Here is a 20,591-nt window from a genome sequence, read left to right on the forward strand (position 1 = left end):
GGCCAGAAGAACACTCACCGACATGAGACAGACGCAGCTGGCGGCCCCAACGTCAGAGACATCCAACTCCCGGACCCGCCGACGGTCCTTCTCCAGCAACACTGTTTCGATGAGATTTCGGGCGCCATCGGTAGTGAAGGCAGACCCCGATTTCTCCCCGGAGCCGGATGGTGGTTCTGCAGCCTTACCCTTATCCATCGCCTGGGGAAGAGTCCGGCTGATCGCGCTCGGGGCGGGGGTCGCCCCAGGAATTGATAGGGTCCCGCTCGGCCGGGGCCTCGGCGCGTCCCTCCTCGAGTCATCAGGAGCCGACCGAGTCGAAGGCCGGGTCGGGGACCGATCACGTCCGACCCGTCCGTCTTGAGCAGGCTCAGGTGGCACCTCCGGAGTAGCGGCAACCTTACCACCGGAGGGCTGATACAGCGTCAGCTGCCGGTCGGTGCCCACGACATCTCCCTGACCGGTGGGCCCGGACTCGTCGGTCGGCATCGGAGGTATCTCCTTACGGGACTTCTTCGCCGGTGGGGCCCCGCTCGGAAGAGCTCGTTTCCTCCTCCGGACTGCTTCCAGCAGGGACGCCCTACCAACAGCCTTCGACTTCACCGACCGCATGACGTCGTCGACCTCTGCAAGAAGGACGGGATAGTCAGGGACTGAGAAACCGAAAGGAAGAAGGAACGAAAGAGAAGAAAAGAGCTAAAGAAACGATGGCGGACTCACGGTCGGTGGGGACCGAGCTCAAACCGACGTTCACCAAGGTATCCTCAGAAATAAGGCGGCCCACCGGGGGAAGCTGGCCCTCGGCGACCAACCCCTTCAAGGCGGCGACGCCCTCGGATTCCTCCCTCGACAACTTCGACAGGCCAATTGGGGACTTCACCGGCGTCCCCCAGATTGCCCTGATTTCCCAGGAGGGGTCTGCATCAACGAAAAAGAAGCGCTCCTTCCAGTGGTGAATGGAGGTAGGACCCTCCTTGACAAGGCCGCACCCTCGCCGCGCTGCGAAGCACCACCACCCTTTGTCCTGAGGGTGGCCGCTCAGGCCGTAGAGCTCCCAGAAAACGTTCAAGGTGGCGGGAATCGCATGCAAGCGACAGAGAACTGGAAGACCGTCAGAGCACGCCACGAGTTCGGCACCAGTTGCGTCGGTGCCATTCCTAAACCCCGGAGCACCTGTAAGACTAGGTCTGAAGGGGGAAAGCGGAACCCGGCCTGGAGGATGCCCTCATTGATGGCGATCTTCCCTCGAGGAGGATGAGACATCCTCTCCTCAGGCCCTGGGAGCGTGACATTGCAGGCCTCGGGAAAGGTGGTACCGAGCCACAAATCCGTCTAAGTCCTCGGCGACCAGTTTTGACTTGATGCTATCTGCTCCCACTTCGCCCATCCCTAATGGCCAATCTACGGTCAGGACGGGGTCAAGAAGGAGGGAAAGGCCGGAACGACTGGGGTGCACTAGTACAAAAAGAAAAAGTATGAAGAGCTCAAAGTAGAAGAGTGGGAAACTCACTTGAAGAGGAGGAAGAACGGCTCCGAGAGCGTCAAAGGAAAAGCAAGCGAACGTTTCGGCGGCAACAATGGTAGCGCAAAGGAGAAACTCGAAAATGTCCGTAAAGAAGAAGACGGACGGGGGAGGGCCCCCGATTAAATAGGCGAAAGGGCAAGTGACACCTCGATGACGCCAGAAGACGCCTGGCCGCCGAAGGGTCGCTCGCACCCCAAAGGCGAATCGACACCATTAAGGAAGGATGTCCGCCGAATCCTCAGGTTGCCAGGTCAGCAGCAACCGCCATACGCCATAAAGAAGGCGGGAAGCTTGAAGCGCGCGCGCCTCTCCGAAGGATGGCGGCAATCTCGAAACATCACTCCCTTCACCTGTTCCCCTTCTGGTTCCAGGCTCGGAAGTGGGGGGCTACTGTTATGGGGGAATTGAGCCGCCATGCCCCACGTGATCGGCACGCGTATCCAGGAAAGCTACAGCTGCCCTATGATCCAGCACTCCGACCCCGAGTCGGACCTCCTCGGCTCCGCAGCCCGACCCCGGGTCGGCTGCCCTATGATCCAGCACTCCGACCCCGAGTCGGACCTCCTCGGCTTCGCAGCCCGACCCCGGGTCGGCTGCCCTAATGATCCAGCACTCCGACCCCGAGTCGGACCTCCTCGGCTCCGCAGCCCGACCCCGGGTCGGCTGCCCTATGATCCAGCACTCCGACCCCGAGTCGGACGCTCCTCGGCTTTCGCAGCCCGACCCCGGGTCGGCTGCCCTATGATCCAGCGTTCCGACCCCGAGTCGGAGATCTTTTGATAACGACAGGCTATCCTCCAGAGGCACGCCGCGGCCTCCTGCTCCACGACTCCCTGCAACGGCTGTACCCGATGCTGCCCACCATCTCCTGTATCAACCGTATGAAGCGGAGCTCCACTACGCCCTGCCATGACCGTACCCAGCGCTGCTCCACGACGCCCCGTAACGGCCATGTCAGTGGCCATTCTATCGTGCCCCACGACGACAAACCCCCCTGAGAGACCTCCCAGCCAGGTATATATGCGGCTGGGGGGAGAAGGGGGGATAAGCAATACTCCCAGAGCACTCTCTCCCACTTGTGATTATCATCTCTCCTCCTCCAATCTCCTCTGACTTGACCCGTCGGAGGGCCATCACCACCCTGGTGGTGGTGCAAGGCTTGTTTGCAGGTTCCTTGGCGGAAGGTGGAGCGCAACCAGCACCAACCAAGACAACTCAGGCGGAACCCCGTTCACACCGTCGTGTCAATCGTTCTCGGTTTGGACTCCACATTCATGTGGTGTTTTATTTACAGACTTACTTGGAACCTTATTTAGAATATAGCAGGCTGACTCAAGAGCATATCCCCAAAAGGATATGGGCAGATTAGCAAACCCCATCATGGATCGAACCATGTCTAACAGAGTTCGATTTCTCCTTTCTGACACACCATTATATTGTGGTGTACCAGGAGGAGTCCATTGAGAGAGAATCCCATTTTCTCCTAGATATGTCAAAAATTCACTGGAGAGGTATTCACCTCCTCGATCTGATCGAAGAGTTTTAATACTCTTTCCAGTTTGTTTTTCTACTTCATTACGATATAATTTGAACATTTCAAATGATTCAGATTTATGTCTCATTAAATAGACATAACCATACCTTGAAAGGTCGTCTGTAAACGTAATGAAATATGAATACCCACCTCTAGCATCTGTGCTCATTGGCCCACATACATCAAAATGTACAAGGGTCAATAAATCACTGGCTCGTTCACCTTTTCCGGTAAAAGGTGATTTGGTCATTTACCAAGAAGACATGATTCACAGGTTATCAATGATTCACAATCATTAACATCAAGGATTCCTTCTTTACTTAACCTGTTCATCATGTTCTTGTTAATATGACCTAGCCTATGATGCCAAAGGTAGACATCCGTGACATTATCTATTCTAGGGCGCTTATTGAATTTATACATTACATGAACAGGCTGTGACAAAATGTAAATGCCATTACTCAGAATTCCATTCATTACAACAACACCATTCCAAATTACATTGCAATAATCCTTTTTTATTGATATTTCATAACCATTTTTGGCCAAAAGGCCTACAGAAATGATATTCAATAGAAAACTTGGACAATAGTGACAATCACTAAGGACATTTACATGAGAACTGAATTCAAGTTTAAGAATTCCTAAAGCTAGAACTGGAACTGGTCTTCCATCTCCAACATTCAGGAACCTTTCTCCTTCTTCAAATCTCTTACTGACTTGTAGCCCCTGCAACAAATTGCAAATATTAAAAGGACTACCGGTATCCAATACCCAGGTCGAATTATCACAAATAGAAAAATTGCAAGGTGTTATCATATAAGTACCTTGATTGGCAACTGATTGCCCACTTTTCTTAGGCCGGTTCGGATCGAGGGATGCAATGTAAAGAGGACAGTTCCTCTTCCAATGTCCTTGCTTCTTACAGAAGAAGCACTCCGCCTTGCTCTGATCAGCCTTTTTATTATTTTTCTGACTAGGCTGAGCATGGTGCACCTGTTTCTTTTGGATTTTATTTTTCTTTTTCCCTTTCTTAAAGGAGCAACCCTTGGATGAACCTCCCACTAAGTTCACCGTCTTCTTAAGAAGTTGGTGATCATTCTCAAACGTCTGTAGTAACCCCAACAATTGGTGATAATTCACTACAGGTTTCGTCATACGAAAATGAGTGAGAAAAGGACGGTATGATCCAGGCAATGAGTTTAGTATGGCATCCTTCCCCAATTGATCATGAAGGGAAAAAGCCAAGAGAGCTTAGACGCTCGATCAACTCAATCATGTACAGTACATGATCAGTTACCGAGGTCCCATCTTTCATTCGGGCGCTGAAGATGGCACAACTAGTTTTGTGCCTCTCAACATCGTCAGGAACGCCGAATGATTCATTCAACACTTGAATGATATCTTCCGGCTGCGTATTCTCAAAACGCCTACTAAACTCATCACTCATTGCTGCCAACATGATGCATCGAACAGTGATCCGGTCACTGAGCCACTTCTGATAAGTATCTCTGGCCGATCTTGATGCATTAGCAGCGGGCTGCTCAGGTGCTTGATCCGTTATCACATAAAGGATCCTCTCATGCTCTAGCACTATTTTCAGTTTCCTATGCCAATTATTGAAATTTGGACCAGTCAACTTGTCATTGTCCAACAATGAGCGAAGTGACAAATTAGTGGCCATTTCTGCATAAAAGAAAATTTGGCTATTAGTATATGAATTGACTAAACTCAATAGACTTGGACTTTAGTCTAAAGGTATTCCCACTATTTTATACAAATTGGTAGCCTCTACCTCTAATTCAAAAAATTACTCCTAATTCTTTAGTGGGCACTAGAACCCAATAGATCACATATAGGCCCGAGTGTGGCTCGGCCAACCTATATGCACCTATTGGTAGGTTCTTAACCAATTGCTTCACCAAGCAACTTCTAGTGATGATTTTGCCCTAGGTTTTCCGGCAGGCGTGTGGCGCCTCCACCGAATACCCTAGTCAGGTCCAACCATTAAATGATAGGGTTAAGTCTAATCAACTAATAGACGACCAAGCCCGAGTGTGGCTCGGCTCACCTGACCGCCTATTGAAGGTACACTTAACTCATCATATATTGAATGACAATTCCAATGCTTGATAAGTACCAGGCGTGTGGCGCCTCCAATAATTATCAAAACATTGGACCCATTATCATCCAACTTAATGGGAGGCTATGACCTAGTTATCCCCATAACCATTTCATTTTAAGGACCTAATAATTTTAGAGGATTTCATAATTAGGATAGATGAGAAGATCCGGTTAGTCTAATTTCTCCCACTGACTTCACCAAATCAGATTAGACTCAAACCGGTTAAGAAGCCACCTAAATCAGTCATACTGATTTTTCTTAAGGCATGGGCTAACTCGAATCATTAAGTGATCCAATCAAAATGTGATTGACCATGTCGGCCAGGTAAGTGAGATCGGTGGAAGGGATATGCCATTAACTCGACAAAGACGAATCAGTGCGAGTAGCTCCCAATTAAAAACCACCGGTCAAAACTGCCAAACTTACCTTAGACACTGACTGGTTAATCAATTTCGATTTGATACTCAAATGACTCGGGCTACACCTCTGAGCCTAAATCAAGTTCCATCTTGGTCTAATCAAAGACATGGAATTGATCAATCTACAATTATTGTATTTAACCTAGAGTTTCCTTGACCTAATCTAGTTACTACTTAATTAGATTTGATCAATTAACTCTAATTAGACCATGTTTGATTCTAACCTTAGGTCTAACCCAATCCTAAGAACTTGATTCAAGCTAACCCATATGCCCAAAGAATTATGCAATGTCAATTAATTGAGTTACAATTCTATTTCATAACACTTAATTCTCAATTAAGTTTAGACTTATGAAAGTTTTGATCATTGCATATTTCTTTTTAATAACATATTAATTACAATCTTTCAGTTCTTAAAACATATTTTCAGATCTGAGTTTTTGTAATTAATCACATGTAATCAGATTTAATTCATGTTTAAGTCATTATGTTTTATGTTCATGCATCACATATACATAACAACATGAATTAATACAAACAACATACATCTTATGTATTTGTTTTTTTCATATTTATTTTCAGATCTGATTTGTTCATTAAAATCAGAGATCATATGAATCATAAACTTTATTTAGATCTAATCTAAACAATATTATAATTTCAGATTTATTCATGTTACTAATCCTAACACAAACATGCATCATATGCATCCAAAATTTCAGATCCACTTAATCATGCATAATCAGCAATTAAATCAATCATAAAAAGCACTTTAGATCTAATCTAAACATGTTAATGATTTTAGATTTAATTGTAAGAATTAAAACATAAAAGTTTAAACATAAACCTGGCTCTGATACCATTGAAAGTTATTCCTAGGTTCTTCGGTGTTTAGCATGCTAAATTTTTTTTTTTTTTTGAAAACCATGGCTGAACCTGATCGGATTGCCTACGTACCCCTTCACAAGGGGAATCAAGCCACACGTAGTTCTTTTAAAATTTCAAAAATACAGCGAAAAATGAATCAAACAATTTAATTCATGCATGCTTACAAGATCAAATCTAGAAATCAGCACATTAAGAACACATAGGATTATGCCGGAATCGTTTAAACAATTATGCTAAAACTTTTATGCATGATTAACTATCAGATCTGAAACTTAAGAACTCTATTCCAATTAATCTCCGAATATCCATCGAATAGATTCTGGAGATATCTCCGTGAGGAGCCCCAAAAGAGGGTAAAACCTCGGGGAATCGGACCTAGACCTTAACACCATAATAAATGATTAATGCTAGATTAATACCTTTTATGATGGATGAAAGTTGTGAATCTGATTCTTGACTTCGCAGCCACGCACACGAATGGCCTCTACGAGAAGTACATGCGAAGTCCTGAAGGATCTTCTTCCGCAACAGTGCTAGCAGTTGCAGAACACTTGAAAGCTGAAATCTGCCCGTCGGGATTCAATCAACTCTTGATCAATCGTCTTGAAGCAGATGGAGATGAGGTTTGTAAGAAAAGTAGAGGACTCAGATCTAATCTTGAATCTTCTAGATATTCACACTGAAAACTCTATCTAAAATGGAGAAGAAGAGGAAGAGGAGGCGGGTAAGGAAGAAGGCTGCAATGGATGTATTTTTGGTGCCCATGTTTGACCCCTTTTAATGGCCTCCGAATTTTCATTCAAAATTCGAAATTTATTTTCAAAAAACCTCTTTTAGTTGGCACATGCAAAGGAATAGGAACAACCCAAATCAGATCTCAACCAAATCTGATTTAAATTCAAATTTTAAACACATGTGCAAGAGGGAAGGAATTTGAAATCCATGCGGCAAGGTAAAACACTTCATAATTTCGAAATCACCTCTTAAAATTCGAATTTAATCCATTCAAAAACTCATACGCCACCTTGGCTGATGGTTTGAGTGATTAAAATCATTTAACACATTGCTTAATGTTTGAATTTAAATTCAAATAACAAACAATGTCGCCATGTGTCAACCAATGGGTCCATGTGCCATGCAATAATTTTGGTTTATTTAAAATTCATGAAATCCAATTCCATGTCACCAATAATTGCCACATCATCTGAGCCTAATCCCCTCGGGTTGCACCTAATCAAATTTGGTCAAACCCAAATTAAAACAAAGCAATTTGGTTGAACCCAATCTAATCAGGTCGGACCCTGATTGAGCTCAAATTGAATCCAATTCAATTTTGGCTCATGCAAACTCAATCAAATTGAATTAATTACTTTGTGTTGGACCTAATCCAATTAGGTCAATCCCCAATTAAGAATAAATTAATTTAAAATTAATTTGATCAGCTTAAGTCCTTTTTGGTTCTAACCTAATCCAATCAGGTCAAAATCCTGATTGAGCCCAAACTTGAATCCAATTCAATTTGGCTCATCCTTAGCACAATTACTCAATCAAATTGAGTTTATTAGTAATTTAATTACTAATTAATCCTTCAATAATTACTTTAATTATTTTATAAGATAATTTGCCAATCAAATTGACCAAATTATCCCTGAATGATTCTTAATCATTCATCAGCTTTCTTGATCAATCAGGAATCTTCTATGCGTGTGACCTCATAGGTTCGAACCTAAGCCGGTAGTATAGGAACAATTTCCTACACTAATTGATGTGACCATCTAGCAATGGTACCCAACGTCTGGATAGGCTGAATATATGCGAAGCAAATATTCTGGAACCCTGAACTATGGTTACTGTATAATTCAATCCCTTTGACTCCTAATGCCAGGATGACTTAGAGCTCACTGTCAACCCTATAATTAGTACATCCATTATGTGATTAACTTTAGATATCCCGTGACTCCTCACTGGGATTACCCTGGCCAAAGTTTTGCTAAATTAATCACAAGACATTATCTCCTGTTTTCAGGAGGGGTCAATTCCATCTTGACTCACAACTGACTACGCAAGTACTTGACTGCACCCAGTGACCTTCCGTCACTGAATTAGAAATTCAGGTAGTCCGGTACCAAAGTACAGTGAGTTGCTTGCTAGTCACAGGTTGCGGTCTCAGGTCAGAGGGCCAAACTTATACCCATATCCACTCGGAACATCTCTCGACAGTAGAGCGTTACAGAATTGGTCACGTTCAGTGAAATGTACTCCTACACTTCACCTGTGTGGCATACTAGTGTCTCCGCACTCCTTGGTTAAGAGGACAACCAACGTATATGTCACACAACGACCTAATCTCGATAATGCTGTCATCCTAGTAACAACATATCATTTGGTCGCGAACAAGTTTAAGGACTCAAAGATAAATCCTCCTTTATCATAACATAAGTCCTAAGGACTTCATCATATAAGAGTTCATTTGAAGATGAAATGATGAATAATGCCAAATAACACTTTATTAATTTGTCAATTCATTTACAAAATTCAATCATCAATATGCTGACGATTGACATTTAGGATACAAATCCCAACAACATGTTTATTGTTGCAGCCCGAATCTCGAATTGTGCTGCATTATTAATTGGTAATACTATGCAAGAAGGGGGACTAGTGGATGCGGGTGCAAACAACTCATTCAAAGTTCTAATATGTTCACCCATTGTAGAGATTGACGGTTGGCTTACAGTTCGCAAGTTGTGATGATAAGTTCTGTCAATCTCAAGATTAAATGGGGTTAACTTATCCCTTAATGACCTTCTACCATGCATACATTATCAATACTTCATTATATTTGACTCCTACAATGAACAAAATCCTAAGAGAAGAGAAGGGCTAGACACAGATGACCACAACCAATACCACACAATAATTTGACTCTATTAGTCTTAGAATTAAGTGAGGTTTAGTAGCTTTTAATCTAGTTGCACAGAGATTTATCAGATTAAAAAGTTCCTGAAATTCTCTCCTAGATTAGACAGCTCCTAATCTCCCTTTCAGATTAAGCTTGAGCTTACCAGTTAAGCAATCCAATAACCAGTGACCAGAAAAGTCCCAGGGTGTGTGGTGGTGCCAGAAGGGATACACCGATACCACAATATCCGTAACAGTTCTCACTGTTGTAAAACTTTCCTAGACATCACCAATTACTAAATCCTCACTGGAGTGGCTTTCAACCGCTTCTTTCCAAGAGCCTAATTGAGTTCGAAAACCCTAAGGCCAACATCTAATTTGATTTTAATTTAATTTGGCTTAGGATATGTATGCAGGGTGATGATTTTTGGGCTAAGGACAGGTAATGACTTCCCGACCTTATCTTTTTAATGGATTTTGCCCTTAAATTATTTTATGCAAATGCTTAATATTAAATGCAGCAAATAATCAATGATTTTTTTAAAGTTTATGCAATGTCATTAGGTTGTACTGATTAAATGAGCAAGCAAATTTTTTTTTATTATTTTTTTTATTTAAATTTTTATATAATAATAACTTGAATGTAAACTAAACACAATCCTTATGCGTCAGTCAATCTCCGAATGCCCGTTGAATAAGCTCTGGAGATTACTCCGTGAGGAGCCCCAATAGAGGTATGATAACCTCGGAGGATTGCACCCTATCAATTAGTAGCAAAAATAATAAAAAAAAATTTTAATTTTTTTTTTGATTTAATTAATTAATTTTTTTAACTTTTTTTAAAATTTAAATTTCAAATTTTGAATCTCAGAATTCAACTTTTGAATTTAAATTTTTGAATTTTTGAATTATGGAAATTTTTTCAATTTTTTTTATTTTTTTTTTTGAATTTTATTTTTTTACTTTTTTAAAAAAACTTTAAATTTCGAATTTCAAATTTCAGAATTTAATAACTACGAAATTATTAACTAAAAATAATTAAAATAAGAAAAAATAAAAACTTACTATCGGAGTGCGTTCACTCTGGGCATCCAAAATCTAATTTGATCTTCGTGATCGTTCTTGCTTCTCGATTTGCCTCCCCAACAACGGCGCCAAAATTCTGTTCGTCCGGTTCCTGTTTACCTAAAAATATGCTAAACAGATCGTTGTTAGAACCGACAAACAAAGTTTAAATTAATTTAACTCTTACCTGTTCTACTCGAAGAATAGTGGTCATAAGAGGTCGATCCACAGGGAGGCGATTGGAGTTGTATAAAAATTAAAATATTCACTTGGATTCGAAACCGATTTTTGAATAACGAAAGAAAAACCTTACGTTGGGAAAGTTGAATGTCCTCTAATTGAAAATAAACAAAGGGGAGAAAGAAAACTTTGCAATTCAAATTGGTTGCAGATTAGGGATCGATTTCTAAAGACAGAATATGAATTAAAATCGCCAGTCGAATAGCAAGAATTAATTTCAGAGTTATCTTAAAATTAAGAATTTCAGAATAAATTGCAAAGATTAAACTAAACCTAGAGCACAGATTGCCTAAAAGAAAATTAATATATTGTATATAAAGCAAACATTAAATTGAACCTAGACACGGATTTCATAAAATAAACTGATGGATTTCACAAAAAGGAAATTGATTACAAGAACATAAAATAAAAAAAATGAAATAAAAAAAACAAGTAACTCGGTTGAACAGTTAAAAAAATTAAAATAGCATTTTTTTTTCTTCCTTCTTCTTAGAAAATAGGGCTTCTCCTCTGTTTCCAAGAACAGAGCTTCTTCTTCCTCCTTAGACCAGCCGACCGAGAGCCCTTTCCTTTCCTCTATTTCTTGGCCTCCACCCCAACCGAGCACACCTTCCTTCCCTCTCCTTCGATCTTCTTATAGGCTCTTGGAGACATGTTGAAATTGCTGGGAGGAGCGGTGATCGCGGAGCTCGGATGCGGCGTCAGAGGCTGCGGGATCGACGGGAGGAGCTGGCAGCGACGCGGATGGAAGGTGCGTGATCTGCGGAAGGATTTGGGATGCATGCAGAAGGTGGGGACGCGGATCCAGGCGCTGGAAGGAGGCAAATCGTCCGGGATCGCACGCGGAAGAGGAAGGATGCTGGGGCTTCCTTTACGGACGCGGGATCATTGCTCTTCCCTTCTTTGGTTGCCGGATTGGAAGCAGGAGGAGGACGTGAATGACGCTTCGAATCCGGAAGGCTGAATCAAGAGCGGTGGGGACGCACTGAAATGGAAGATGCCACGGGATGCTGTGGCGTTGATGGGATCATGGAAGAGGGGAGTCATCCGGGATCTTTGCTGGGAGGAGTCGTGGATAACGGGGTCGATGGCGTGAATGGAAGAAGATGAGATGGTTTCCTTCTTTGGGTGCTGGATTGGATGCTGGGAAGGAGGAGGACATGGATGGCCGTGATGCACCGGAATGCTCAAATGGAGAAGGAACGGGGACCACGAACGGCTGGGTTGCGGCTTCGGCTTGATTTGGGAAGGAGCTGGGACGTTGTGGGATCACGAGAAGGAGCTTGAATCTTGGGCTTCACGGCTAAAGCGACTCCTTGAAACGGACGGCTGCTGATCGTGGGACGTTGTTTTGATTGAGTTGATGGCGTGGAGGAGCGATCGGAGTGGATTTATTCGGAATGTTGATGATTGGCTGGGCGGATGGCTGGGAATGGAAGGTTGCAACGCTGGTTGGGAGCTGATCTGGATCATTGGATGCGGATACGGAGATGCTCGCGATGTTGTGTTGTATCGCGGGATGAAGTCAGGATGTGCAGGCCCTGGAAGATGCTGGCTTGACTTGAGCTTGGGCTGCCGGGCATTGGGCTCAAACCCGATATTATTGGGTTTCTTGGATTACTTGCACTCAAACACAAATACAATGTTAATTAGTTAATTTTATTATTGATGATTAGCTATAATACTAATTAAGATGGTATGACGATTGCACTTTTGTGCTCTCATCATTCATCCCTAAGACCATCGATGCTCAAGATGACCTCAGAGTGGACTGTCGAACTCTGAGTCCGGTCATCAATAGTGTATTTCAATTAATCAAATCAAGTGATCTATCACTTGGTTTACCCTAGCCAAGATTTTACTAAATTGAAATACAGCGAGACATCAACTCATATAATCTGGAGCGGTCAATCCCATCTTGACTCATACACAGACTTCGCGAGTACTTGACTGCACCCAGCATCCTCCGATCCCTGAATTAGAAATTCAGGTCGTGCAGTGCCTATAAGTACAGTGAGTTGTTTGCAAGTCACCGTGACAGTCTCAGGTCTAAGGGGTACTTATGCCCATACGCTTTGCGAGCTAACTCCCGACAGTGGAGTGCTACGCAAGTGAGTCACTGTTCAGTGACGATGTACTCCTACATCTCATCTGTATGCCATACAGTGTCTCCACACTTCTTGGTTTAAGAGGACAACCAACTAAATGGCATACAACGATCTGTACTTGACATAGCTATCGTCCAATTGACAACTCATCATTTGGTCGCGAATTGGTTTAAGGACTAAATGATAAAACCTCCTTTATCCACTAAATTAGTCATAAGGACTTCATCACAATATACAGGAGTTCAATTTGAAGATGTATCACTTGTGATGATTAGAAAAATGCCAGAATAAATTTTTATTCATTTTAATAAAACATATATATAATCCAATTTCTTACAATTAAAAAATTGACTTTGGGACACAATTCCCAACAACTCCCACTTGGACTAAAGCCAATTTGTACAGTATCTTATACCCATCTTCGATTTGTGATAATCGAACTCCTTTACAGAAAGGGCTTTAGTGAATGGGTCAGCTAGGTTCTCCTTTCCATCGATCTTCTGAAGATTGACGTCACCTTGTTCCACGATCTCTCATACCAGGTGGTAGCGATGCAGAATGTGCTTGGTCCTGTGGTAAGACTTTGGCTCCTTTGCTTGTGCAGTGGCTCCAGTATTGTCACAATACAAAAGAACTGGACCGTTGATTGAGGGAGCAACACCAAGTTGATTTACGAACTTCTTGATCCAAATAGCTTCCTTTGCGGCATCTGATGCAGCAACATATTCTGCTTCGTATACAGAATCGGCTACTGAATGCTGCTTGAAACTTTTCCAACAGACTGCTCCTCCATTTAGGGTAAACACAAATCCTGACATACTCTTACTGTCATCATGGTCTGACTGAAAACTAGAGTCTGTAAACCCCTCAAGTTTTAAGTCAGATTCTCCATAGATTAACCATTGGTCCTTAGTATTTCTCAAATACTTAACGATGGTTTTCACCACCTTCCAATGGTTCTCACCCGGATCAGACTGATACCTACTTGCTACTGCTAGTGAGTATGCAACATCCGGTCTCGTCCATGTCATGGCGTACATGATGGATCCCACTACTGAAGCATATGGGATTCTACTCATACGCTCTCTCTCTTTGGAAGTTGTCGAACAATCTTTCTTAGAGAGAGAAATTCCTTGGCCTATCGAAAGATAGCCCTTCTTGGAATTCTCCATGTTGAACTGCTTCAACATAGTATCAATGTACGTGGATTGGGACAATCCAAGCAACCTCTTAGATCTATCTCTATAGATCTTCATCCCTAGGATGTAGGATGTGGAGTGATTGATCATAACCCTATTTGATTTTGATGAGCTCAAAGCATCTGAGTATATCTCTTGTTTACTAATGAATTCAATTGAGTGTTTCAGTGAAAATCTTGTCTAAAGTGTTTCTAGACTTGGTTCATAATATTTTGGATAAGTTAAGAAGTCAGTTTGAACCAAAGTCTGAGACTCGAGTCGACTCCAGGATATTACGAGTCGACTCCAAGCGTATCAGAATCACTGGCACGGGCTCGAGTCGACTCCAGACCAGTACGAGTCGACTCCGACTGAGAACAGACAGACGAACAGAAAGCATCAACTCAAAACCTGTCAGCGAGTCGACTCCTGAAGTGCGCGAGTCGACTCCGATGCCTACCGAGTCGACTCCGGAGTAATATGAGTCGACTCCAAGAAGCTACAGACAGAAAAGTCAGAGAGCGTTTTTTCGACCCTGAGATTCGAGTCGACTCCTGTAGAACGCGAGTCGACTCCGATGGTTGGCAGGTCGACTCCAAAGAAAGTGAGAGTCGACTCTCAGTGGAACACAAGGCAAAAGTCAGAGAACCGTTTTCGAACTCTGAGATTCGAGTCGACTCCCGCAATACGCGAGTCGACTCCAAGACAGCGCGACCCAAAAAGACAGAAGATCAATTTGTTGTCTCTGAGAGCCGAGTCGACTCCCAGACAGCTCGAGTCGACTCCAAGGCAGCGGTACACCAAAAAGGCAGAAGACTAAGTTTCGAAAACTGAGAGCCGAGTCGACTCCGGGAAAGTTCGAGTCGACTCCAAGACTGGACGAGCCAAAAGACAGAAGATCGGGAGTTCGGGCTCTGAGCGCCGAGTCGACTCCCAGGATTGTCGAGTCGACTCGAGCGGACCAAATTGAAAAGTTGATCTACGGATTTCATGGGAGGAGCCGACTCCGAAAATGCCAAGTCAGCTCCAGAAGTTGGCGAGTCGACTCCGGGTCAAGACGAGTCGACTCCCAGTCGAAGAGGCTACTTTAATTCAAATCCGGAACGTTGCCGAGTCGACTCCAGAAAAGCATGAGTCGACTCTCGCTACAGCCGAGTCGACTCCTGATCGCGCGAGTCGACTCCAACCCCAACGGACATATTGTCAGGTTGTGCAGAGTATGCAGAACGGGCAGAAAAAGGTGTCTAACAGCTAGTTTCCGTGGGGGATGGCTTAAATAGCCACAGAGGACTGTAGCAAGGCAGAGAACTACTATTCCATTCAAAGAGATCAAGCTTTCATTCTCTGCAAGTTGGTTTTCAACGAAAAGAGGGAAGAGCGGCATTAACTCCATCCAACTTCCTCTTCCCAGCATTTAAAGAAGACTCCTCCTGCATTCAAGTCGACCAGACATTCAAGAGGAGACCCGAAGTTCAAGAAGTCCTACTCAACTCCAACTCAAACGTGTTTGAGGGCTTCTAACCTCTCTTCAGTTTATATTGTTATTTATCTGCTTTTGAGAAGCTTTGTTTTTCTATTTGTCCTTTTTCTTTACATCTTATCTTTGCTTGGTTCAATCGGAAGATTGAATCAAGGGTGTAGAGGTTAGTTGGTGAGCCTAGGTTAAAACCAACGTGTAAGGGTTCGATTGTGATCCCGGGAAAACAATCCGGGTGGTTCTAGTCGGTGAGCCTGGAAAAACCGACCGAGTTCGTTGTGAGCTCGTAAAACAACAAGTTAGGTTGTGAGCTTGTAAAACAACCGGCTGTAATCCAAGGGGTTATAGTGAATTCCCAAGTAAGACTTGGGGAGTAGACGTAGGAGCAAGGGTTAGCTCTGAACCACTATAAAACTTTGTGTTTGTGATTGGTTGTCTCTTTCTATTTCTCTCATTTCATTCACAGCACATAGTAACGAATTAATCATCACGCTAAAGCATTAATTAGTCATCCACAAACGTTTTAAATAGCTAAATTATTTTAAAACCCAATTCACCCCCCCTCTTGGGTTGTCTATCTGGGCAACAAGTGGTATCAGAGCCTAAACTCTTCTACCCTAAGAGTCAAAGATCAAAATGACAACCCCATTTGGATCTTTCCACATCGAGGGTCAGTCCACCCAAAGACCCCCTTTCTTTAATGGATCCGACTACTCATATTGGAAGGCTAGGATGAGAATATTTATCCAAGCCCAAGATTATGAGATGTGGACCATTATAGTGAATGGACCATACATCCCATCCATCTATGTAGAGGGTGTCAATGTACCCAAACTATAAAAGGATTGGGATGACTATGACTTTAGGAAGGCACAACTCAATGCGAAAGCAATGAATGTGCTTTATTGTTCACTAGATAGGAATGAATTCAATAGAGTCTCCACTTGCAATTCAGCAAAAGAGATTTGGGACAGACTTGAAGTGACCCATGAGGGCACAAATCAAGTCAAAGAATCCAAAATAAATATATTAGTTCATAAGTATGAACTATTTAAGATGGATTCAAATGAAACAATCACTAGCATGTTCACTAGGTTTACTGACATTGTCAATGGCCTAAAAAGCCTTGGCAAAAACTATACTAACAGTGATCTTGTCAGGAAAATTCTTCGCTGTCTACCAAGATCATGGGAAGCCAAGGTGACGGCAATCCAAGAAGCCAAGGACTTGAACAAGCTTCCACTTGAAGAGCTCCTTGGATCCCTAATGACTCACGAGCTAACCATGAAGCAACACAACGAAGAGGAGTCCTCCCATAAGAAAAAGGTAATAGCTCTTAAATCTACATCATCTAACAAGGACTTGTCTTGCAGTAGTAGCAGTGAAGACACTACAAGAAAATACATATTCAGCGACTAAGATTTGAGTCGCCGAATAACCATATTTGGTCGCCGAAACCTTTTCGCGACTAGAATACTCTTCGTCGCCGAACCCTAGTCACTGAAAGGTTTTGGCGACCAATATTGTGTGGTCACCTAAGGTACACCAACAACGACCAACGTTTGGTTGCCAAAGCAACTTTTCAGCGACCAAATTTGTTGTCGCTAATTCCCACGCCGACCAAATAGTTGGTCGTTGAATGTTTGTCTTCCGCTACCAAAAATATGGTCACTGAATGTCTATCTTCCCCCACCAATAGTTTGGTCGTAGAATGTATTGGAATGCATTGGCAACAAACATTTTTTGGTGGCAGAAAGTATTAACCTGTATTTAATTAATAATTCAAATTATAAGCTTAATATTTATTTTTGGGCTCGTTCCAAATCCTGTACAACCAACACAGCCTATCCATTATCCATATTGCACAATATATTTGCTCATCCAAATAGAAGTATACACAATGTTGGAGAATCCATAATCATTCATTATAAATATCATCATCTATAAGATAAAAGTCAAGCAAACCTATTAACCATTCATCAAAATGTTTCATCCATACCTATGTTAAGGTGATAATCATCACCAAACACATCAAAATGTAAATTAAAAATCCCAAAATATCTGATCTTGCAATTCATCCAAACAACCATCATGTAGATAAAAATATGAATAAACAAAAAACTGATTTCTGCTTGTAGACAACTCCACCATGATCATCTGAACAAAAGCTATCCATGTACCAAAAACTAGATTCACATGCTCATAACTCCACCATGTATCTGAGAAAGCAAAAAAGAATACACAATCAATAACCACATGTGAAAAATAATAAACTAAAATTCAAGTATAAGTTCACAATGATATTTCACTTAATTTGGTCCAAATCTCTAAATAACCTACGTAATATAAATGAGAATACATACCAACGAGTATTTGTGCCACCAGTTGATGACATGGCCCCATCATGATGGATAGACGACTTATGCGTTTGAGTCTTTTCCTTTAAGAACTCTGTCACCAAACTTGTAAGATGTGCAATTTGCTTCTGTTCTTCCTCTCGCTCTTTCTTTTCCTCCTCACGCTCTCTCCTCTCCTGTTCCAATTGCCTCCGCAGCTCCTCACGCTCCATCTCACGCTCCATCTTCATCTCCTCCATCTCAGCTTTAAGTTTCTGTAACTCCCCAACATGGTCTTGTGACACACGACTAGGTGTGGAAGAAGATGAAGAGGGCTTCGGCCCATCCCCAAATCCAAGAATGTATCTCTTCCTTTTTCCAAGTGCCTGCCTAGACATCTCCTCTGATGTTAATTGCACACCGGATTAGGAAGATTCTTCTCGCAAGCTCAACATCTTTGACTGTCAATGCAAAGGTAACAACAGAATTAAATGTATATATAATCTTGCAAAAGCATAAAGTGATTTAAATTATTATTGAGATTTTAGATACCTACATGTTTCACGGCGCAAATAGGATCAATCCACTCTTTGTTCTTCTTGGTATGAGTTTTCTTATAGAATTCTGGAAATTCAAGGTTTTCAGAACCATTAAACTCCGGCTGCAAAGTGTAATTTAGATTAGCATATAGCCACTATATAATAAAAAAACTAAAATAACTGTCAGATCTACTTGCATAAATGATTCCAAAAATATACATGCAGCAAACTAGAATAAAAAATCTACTTGCAGCAAATTATCTATTTTACAATAGCCAAAACTATCCCATAGACTGTTTCACAGGCAATTCACTAAAAATATAGCCAGTACATACTCAAAAATATATTACCTGTATAGTCATTGTTGCAACAAATGACCGAGATCCTGAACAATGATTGTACTCAAGCTTTTTCCTATTCTTTTTGCCAGCTTTTGATCTCACCTTCAAAAAAAATACAAATTAAAAATCTAAAGAAAACATTATGATCAAATATTTTACTTATAAACTCTGAAGCACTAAATATGTAAGTTACCTTGTGTTCTTTGCTTTTCCACACATCGTCAATTAAGTGGCGCCAATCCTCTTGAGTCACATGTTCGTATGGATGACTATAAGGATCCACATGTAAGACGTTCTTAACATGCTTGTAATGCAATTTCATATTGTGCCTTCAATTGCATATTCTCCATGTTGCACCCAAGTCTTGTAAGAAGGCGAGATTCCTTTTAACATTAAATGAATCTTGACAACTTGAATGCTTTGTTTTTTGTCATTCATGCACTCGACACAAGGACACCAAATATCATTTGCTGAGCCTAAATTTGCCACCGCAAATTCAATAAAGGACTTCACCCCTTCTCTATACTCTTTACTCTTCATTCTATTTTTTATTGTCATCCAACTCTTGTCCATTTTGACTGACCTACAAAGTACTTCATCAAGTTAGATTGATTAGTTTATAGATTTATTTTTGTATCCTGCAAAAAAAAGTTGCAGCAGAAAACCAGAGACGGCCCAATACATTTGGAGGCCTAAGACAAATTCAGTGAATGAGACATTTCCTTTTTTTTATTATTATAATAATACTAAATTTTAATAAGTATAAAATAGTTAAAAAATGATATGAAAATAGATAGCTGTCAAGTATACTATTTCAACAAAGATGCATGAATCTAACAAAGATAAAAAAGCCTCTTCAGTTTAATATAATTCTTGAATAGGAGCATGAAAATATATTTAGTTTAAAAAAAATCCCATCTCCCATCTCCCATCTCCCATCTCCCCTTAGATACCACAGCACGGCAACCATTCAACCCAAATAGAAATGGGAAGAAAAAATTAAAAAAATCTCCACCCTCTCCAATCCCCCTATCTTTCTTCCCGATGGCCCAGCTGGATCGGAGTAACGTGAGGGAAGGAAAACCAAGACCAAAACATCCTCTGTTTCTCTCCACCCAAAACAAAACCACCGTCCCCAAATCCCTCCTCGCTCTCTCTCCCTGCCGGCCTAGGAAAAGGACCTAGCCCTAAATCTCCTCCCCGGTGGCGGCGGCGGCGGCGAAGGAGGAGAAGCCCTCCGCGGTGGATGCGGCGGCGGCGAAGGAGGAGAAGCCCTCGTCGGTTTCTTCTTCTCTCGCCTCGCCTCCAAATTCCCCGGTGGCGGCGGCGGCGGCGAAGGAGGAGAACCCCCGAGGACCCCCGGCCACCGCTCCCTCTCCCTCTCCCTCTCCCTCCCGGCCTCTGCAAAATAAAAGGGTTTCTTCTTCTCCCGGCTCGCCTCCACTGGTTCCCGACGACCCCCGACGACCCCCGGCCACCTCTCCCTCTCCCTCTCCCTCCCGGCCTCTGTTTCTCTCCCAGCTTATCAATCCTCTCCCGGCTGGCCTCCTAATTTCCCGACGACCTCCGGCCACCTCTCCCTCTCCCTCTCCCTCTCCCTCTCCCTCCCGGCCTCTGCTAAATTAAAATCGAGAAGACAACGTACCTTGGGACGCCGACGCCGAAGGGATGACCGAACGGGTGAACCGGCGAACGGGCGATGCCGACGTGCAGACGTGCGGGTGAAGGCAGGGTGAAGGCGGGATGAAGGCGACGTGCGGGTGAAAAGGAGAAGAATAGGGAATTAGGTTTTTTTTTATTTGGTTTCCCTGCATTCATCCTTTTCGCGACTAAATTGGTTTAGTCGCTACATATGAATCTTTAGAAACCAAAATTCAGTCGCTAAAACTTTTACCTCCAGCCCACCCGAAATACT

At 42.7% G+C, this 20,591-nt stretch overlaps 1 protein-coding gene across 3 annotated transcripts; it reads right to left on the reverse strand.

Annotated features, from left to right (window-relative positions):
• Window positions 1–17,591: 17,591 nt before the first annotated feature.
• Window positions 17,592–20,375, reverse strand: LOC120105603. Of its 3 annotated transcripts, none has more exons than XR_005507951.1 (6): window positions 20,322–20,375; window positions 18,870–19,314; window positions 18,686–18,778; window positions 18,353–18,457; window positions 17,824–18,257; window positions 17,592–17,679 (listed from the first exon to the last, which is right to left on the reverse strand). XR_005507951.1 is itself a non-coding variant. In XM_039118203.1 (5 exons), the coding sequence occupies exons 1-4, from the start codon at window positions 18,996–18,998 to the stop codon at window positions 18,222–18,224; spliced, it is 363 nt and encodes a 120-aa protein (XP_038974131.1). In that variant the 5' UTR covers window positions 18,999–19,403; the 3' UTR covers window positions 17,592–17,679; window positions 17,824–18,221. The 3 variants fall into 3 exon arrangements, 1 of the variants encoding a protein (XP_038974131.1); XR_005507952.1 differs by having other exon boundaries at window positions 18,870–19,254; window positions 20,322–20,338; XM_039118203.1 differs by lacking the exon at window positions 20,322–20,375 and having other exon boundaries at window positions 18,870–19,403.
• Between the last annotated feature and the right edge of the window lie 216 nt (window positions 20,376–20,591).

The sequence above is a fragment of the Phoenix dactylifera genome, unplaced genomic scaffold (genome assembly GCF_009389715.1).
Source record: "Phoenix dactylifera cultivar Barhee BC4 unplaced genomic scaffold, palm_55x_up_171113_PBpolish2nd_filt_p 000319F, whole genome shotgun sequence".
Lineage (NCBI taxonomy): Eukaryota > Viridiplantae > Streptophyta > Magnoliopsida > Arecales > Arecaceae > Phoenix > Phoenix dactylifera.